The sequence below is a fragment of the Callospermophilus lateralis genome, chromosome 15 (assembly GCF_048772815.1).
Source record: "Callospermophilus lateralis isolate mCalLat2 chromosome 15, mCalLat2.hap1, whole genome shotgun sequence".
Lineage (NCBI taxonomy): Eukaryota > Metazoa > Chordata > Mammalia > Rodentia > Sciuridae > Callospermophilus > Callospermophilus lateralis.
The window spans coordinates 46,933,248-46,938,247 of NC_135319.1; the positions used below are offsets into that span (position 1 = coordinate 46,933,248).

The 5,000-nt window shown below is 58.3% G+C and overlaps 1 protein-coding gene across 1 annotated transcript; it reads right to left on the reverse strand.

Moving 5' to 3' along the window:
* Positions 1–610: 610 nt before the first annotated feature.
* Positions 611–4,625, reverse strand: Znf503 (zinc finger protein 503). Its single transcript, XM_076834615.1, has 2 exons — positions 3,821–4,625; positions 611–3,131 (listed from the first exon to the last, which is right to left on the reverse strand). Exons 1-2 carry the CDS (start codon positions 4,121–4,123, stop codon positions 1,503–1,505), a joined length of 1,932 nt encoding a protein of 643 aa, XP_076690730.1. The 5' UTR covers positions 4,124–4,625; the 3' UTR covers positions 611–1,502.
* Positions 4,626–5,000: the final 375 nt, after the last annotated feature.

Below are 5,000 nucleotides of genomic sequence, written 5' to 3' on the forward strand. Positions count from 1 at the left end.
GTTACTCCCGAGGGACCAGAGGGTTCCGCGCGCTCTTTCTAGGCCCAGGCAACTGGTTCCCCAAGAGCCCCTCGGTCTCCCAGTTTATCCGGGCTGCTTGCCCCGGGCAGGGGATGCTTAGAAAGTGAAGCGAGGGACAGCCGGTGGCCGCAGGTCCTCGAAGCCCTGGCCCGGACGGCGTGTCCCAGCCTGCTCCGCTCTCTGCAAAAAAAACGAAACCCAAATGCCCAAAAATCTCAAGAGGAGAACTTAACAAAAACAAAAAGGCCTCCTCCCAGTCCACCCTTTCACTTTTAACAAGCCAGCTGCTCAGAGAAGATTTAAATAAAAACGAAATGAGCAATAGCGAAGGTCACCAAACTTCCCCCTTTAAGAACATTTTCCTGAAGGCCAACCCCGCGGCTGGCTGGCCCTTCCGAAGTCTGTGCCTCTTGCAGAAAATCACAACAAAGCAATAGGAAATTCGGCCCGGATCCTGGGAAGAGTAGCGGTGAGGCCCTGGGAACCCACAGCAGCCGAAACTGCCCGGCTCTGCTCTTCACTCAAAAAAATAAAAAATGATAAGAAGAAGTAAAACCTTTTAATACATCAAATATACGGAATTTAATCTTTAAAGCGATACATTGTCTATTATTTTAGTACATGACGTAAACCTTGTCCCCTTCTCAGCGGGTGGACTTAAAAATTAAAAATAGTTAAGTGTTCCTTTTAAAGAACAAAATAAGGCAAATGAGGTTTTGGAATAAAATTGTTTTTCCTTTTTTTTTTTTTTGTTTTCTTCCAGAATACATACAAAAAAATACCCATTCTCTTTTGATGGTATACACCTTAAAAATAATTGCAATTTGAAATTAGAACTGACAAATCGTGACTTGTTTCGTCTTTTTCATTTTTGTAACAAACATGCATGTAAATTTGTGTTTCAGTCAGACATTAAATAAGAACGTACGATACAATCATAGCAATTTTAAAGTAACATTAAAGAGAAGACCTCTAGTTCTGTGGCGGTTTTGTTTTTATTTATAATCTACAAGGGATGGGAGGGTTTGTTTTCCACATTTTTACCCTCAAGTTAAAAAAAAAAAGTTTCCCTCCTCCTTTTTACCTACGGAGCTCAAACTAAATAATGCACTTTTGAACCACGGGTCCGCTTGGAGCTAACATAAATAAATACCAGTGTCCACCGATGAAGTCCTCAGATGAACACCTTCTCAATTATTTTTTCCTTCCTTTTTTTTTTTTATAAAAAGTCAAATGATATTTTTTTCAACTTTTATAAAGTTTGGGTGGGGGAGGTGAGAAGTAGGGGAAAGGGGAGTTTCCCACCGGGTCTCGTTCGCTGTTGATGGGTAGATAGGTACATACGGTATATATATATTTTTCCTTCGGTAGCGTGGGTCTTCCCCACTCGCGGGTGTCAACAGCCTCCGCCGGGATCCCGCCCCTCCCTGGGCTCCTCCCCTCCCCCAGTTCCTTTCGCTCGGTAACCCTCCCGGCAGCCCTCACTGATACCCCAGTGCGGAGGCGGTAGTCAGTCTCTGTCCGTAGAGGGCGTAGGGAGAGTAGTAGGGTCCGGTGGCGGCGGGCACCGGCACCGGGGCGCCGGGTGTGGGGAGCGGGCTCTTGGAGTAGGGGTGGTAGCGGCTGCTGAGTCCCAGCGCGTGATGGGGGCTGCGCAGCGCCAGCGTCCCTGGGCTGCCTGGGGCGCCGGACGTGGGGATGTGCATGTGGCAAGCCATGGCTGCCGCCGCGGCGCTGGCCAGAGAGGACGAGCTGGGGTAGCCCGACAGCAGTTTGTCTGTCCCAGGGAAGGCCGTATGGGTCCGCAAGTGGCTCAGCAGCTCTTCGGACGTAGCAAAGCGCTTGTCGCACGGCCCGTTGGCCGACACCCAGTTGCAGATGTGGGGGAGAGGGTCGTTAGGGAGCATGAAGCCATAAGGGTAGAGGGGGTGGCCAGCCAGGGAAGGCGGTGTGGCGCCCGCAGCGGCAGCGGCCGTTAGCGAGGAATGCACGCCGTGCAGTGGGTGCGTGGGGTACACCAGTGGGTATCCGGATTTGAGCGCTGCGGCCGCAGCGGCGGGATCATGAGCGCAAGAGGCGCTGGCGGCTGCTGCCCCTGCCAGGTGACTGGCGCAGTGGTAACTGAGGCAATACGGGTCCCGGCACAAACTGGCTGTCATCACAGACGGTGGCGACGCCCCGGCCAAAGGGCTCGAGCCGGCCGGTTTACTGCAGCCCAGAGAGCCGGCCGCTGCCGCAGCCAGCTGTGCCCCCACCAGGCTGCCGGGCTTGGTGGGATCCAGTGCCACGCCGTGTGGCAGGAACTGGGGAGGGTAGCCGGCGTAGGCCCCGGCCAGGCTGCCTGGGTAGGTCATGCCCGCGGGAGGCAAAGGGAACACTGTCTGGCCTGGCTTGTAGGGAGACACTGGAGCCACCAGCCCAGAGCCCAGCACCGAGGAGGAGGTGGGTGCGCTGGGGCCCGAGCCAGAGCTGGAGCCCGAGGAGCCGCCGCAGTCAGAGCCTAGGGGCTTGCCTCCGGGACCCCCATCCGGGTGTTGGTTGACGTCCACATTAATTCCGCCGCTGCAGCTAATCCGGCCGTGCGCCAGCCCGGTGGGTCCCCCTTCCGCGGAGGCGCCCCCGGCACCCTTGCTGCTGCCGGCACCGCCCGCGTCAGCGTCTTTCTTGTCGTCCTTGCCCTCCGGGCCGCCCCCGGCCGAGGGCAGCATGCCGCCGGGCGAACAGGCCGAGGCGCTGGAGCTGGGGCTGCCTGTCCTGGGCGTGAATGGCTGGCAGGTGGCGCTCGGTACCCGGAATCCAGACTTCTCCGCCGAAACACCCCCGCCGCCGCCCCCGCCGCCGCCGCCTCCGCCGCCACCTCCTGGCTCCTTCTTATCCGAGCCAGGTTTGGAGTACGGCTTGAAACTCGATTTGTCCTCCACGCCGATGTCGCTCAGCTTCAGGGGGCCCGACTTGGTGTCCTTGTCGCCCCCGGCGCCGCCGCCTGCACCACTCGCGCCGCCCCCATTGGAGGCAACCGAAGAGAGTTTGGAAGAGGGCGAGGGGTCCGGCTTCCCGATCTGTGAACATGTTTGCGCCAACAGTGCCAGCGGGCTCTTCTTGGCATCAAGCTGCGGGGTCAGACGGGGGAGGTGGAAGAGGGGTCAGAGAAAAAAAGGGGGAAACCCTTTAGATTCCTGGTTTATAGTGTCCCTCCGAACAGCCCGCTAAGAGCATTTCAGACCGGAGTCACTCCCTCCACAGACACTGCAAAGATTCTCGCCCTTGGGAAAGGCGGAAGAACCCACTCCAAAACCTCTTTCCCGAAGTCTCTTAGTGCTAACTGATTTTTTTGGGGGGGGGGCACCTTACAAAATGTTTTGGTTTTCGGCTCCTAGACCCAGAACTGTAACCACTCCCCCCACACATCTCTTAATTCTTCAAAGGGCTTGGGCAGTCGGCGCCTCAGAGACTGCATACATACACTAGTTTATGGGCAGCGAGAGACCAGACTTTGGAACGGTATTCAGGTCCCCGCCCGACTTCGGGGCCGAGTAGGAAGGTGTGTGGGTTGGGATAGAGGTTTTAACTAAAAGGAGAGAAACAAGTTTGGGCCTCCTTGCTCCCTGGCATTCACACCCCGTTCCGCCTTTTTCCTCCTTTGCGCCCTAGTTTTGAGGTGCTGAAGCGCTGTCCTCTCCCTCATCCCAGAGCTGAATCACTTCACCCCCACCCCCACTCTCAGATCCCCAGAGAAAGAAATCCTGTGGGGAGCAGCGAAGGTAGTGGTCCTAGGTCAACCCTGGGAGAGAGTCCTTACCTCGATGGGGCTGACGGGAGTGGAAGGCAGGGGCTGCAGGTACTCGGGGTGCAAAATGTGGCCAGTCCGTGCCGTCAGCATCTTCAGCACCTTGATGGGCAGGCGGTTGGCCTGGCGCAGAGGGTCAGAGGGGGGCACGGCGTGCACAAAAGGCTTGGTGCTGCCGGCCGGGGACGAGCCTGGGCCGGGGCCGGAGCTATTTCCAGAGAGAGCGCTGGTCCAGGCAGGGTCCGCACTGCCGCCTCCGCCGCCGCCGCTGTGCTTACTGCTTCTTAGGGCAGAAAGCGAGGGCGCTGTGCTCATGACCCACCCGCACGCATGGGAGCAGCGGGGGGAGGGCTCCCGGAGGCGCGGGGCGGGCTCGGTGCTGCGCGCTCGCCCGGGGAGCAGGAGCAGCAGCAGCAGGAGGAGGAGGAGCTGGCGCGGCGGCCTCAGGCGCCCAGTACGCCTTCTTGGCGCCTGGAGCCAGGGGCGAATAATCCTGGGTGGCCCGCAGTGGAACGGTGGCCCGGCCGGAGCAGCCGGCGGGACTGCGGGAGCGCGGAGCGGTTAGCGGCGTCCGCCTCGGGCTGCGCCCTTGCGCTGCGCTCTCGCGGCCCCGAGCCGGCGCTGCGCTCTACGATGTGAGCTGCTGCTTGTCCAGCCGGGGCTCTGGCGAGGAAACTCACTTCAAAAGCAGCTGCACCGAGGGGGAGATTAAAGCCTTTGCCGCCTTCCAATCAAATGGGAGCCCGAGGTGATTGGAGGGTCAAGGGGATGTGACGCGTCCCGCGCCGCCGCCGCCACCGCCGCCGCCGCCAGGACTCTCAGAGCTGGTTTTAATGGGCAGCTCCTTCTTTGCCACCCCCCAGCGAGTCCCCTCCCTCGATTTCGCTCGGAGGACGAGATGGACATTTATTCTACGTTTGCCATCTGCCGCCTCCCTCTTTTTTTTTTTTTTAAATCCTGGTCCTTCTTTTCCCAGCTCAAAAAATAAACTGAAACCTTTTGGAGTGTGTGTGTGTGGGTGCATGTGCTGGCAAACCGCGGGGGCGTCCAGAAGAAGCTCCGGCGAGAGTGTGGATCAGCCGGACGGTCAACTCCAGGGGCGTGCAGAGGGCCGGAACACAAATGTTCTTTTTAGTAATTGATATCCCGCGCGGCGCGGCCACCAGGGTAAGGAAAGGTGGAGAGTGGGTTC

Excerpts from the sequence above, each read along its gene's own strand:
- Znf503 (XM_076834615.1), bottom strand. The coding sequence starts at position 4,123 with ATGAGCACAGCGCCCTCGCTTTCTGCCCTAAGAAGCAGTAAGCACAGC. Across the intron at positions 3,132-3,820 it reads CTCCCGTCAGCCCCATCGAG|CTTGATGCCAAGAAGAGCCC; the intron begins GTAAGGACTCTC and ends CTGACCCCGCAG.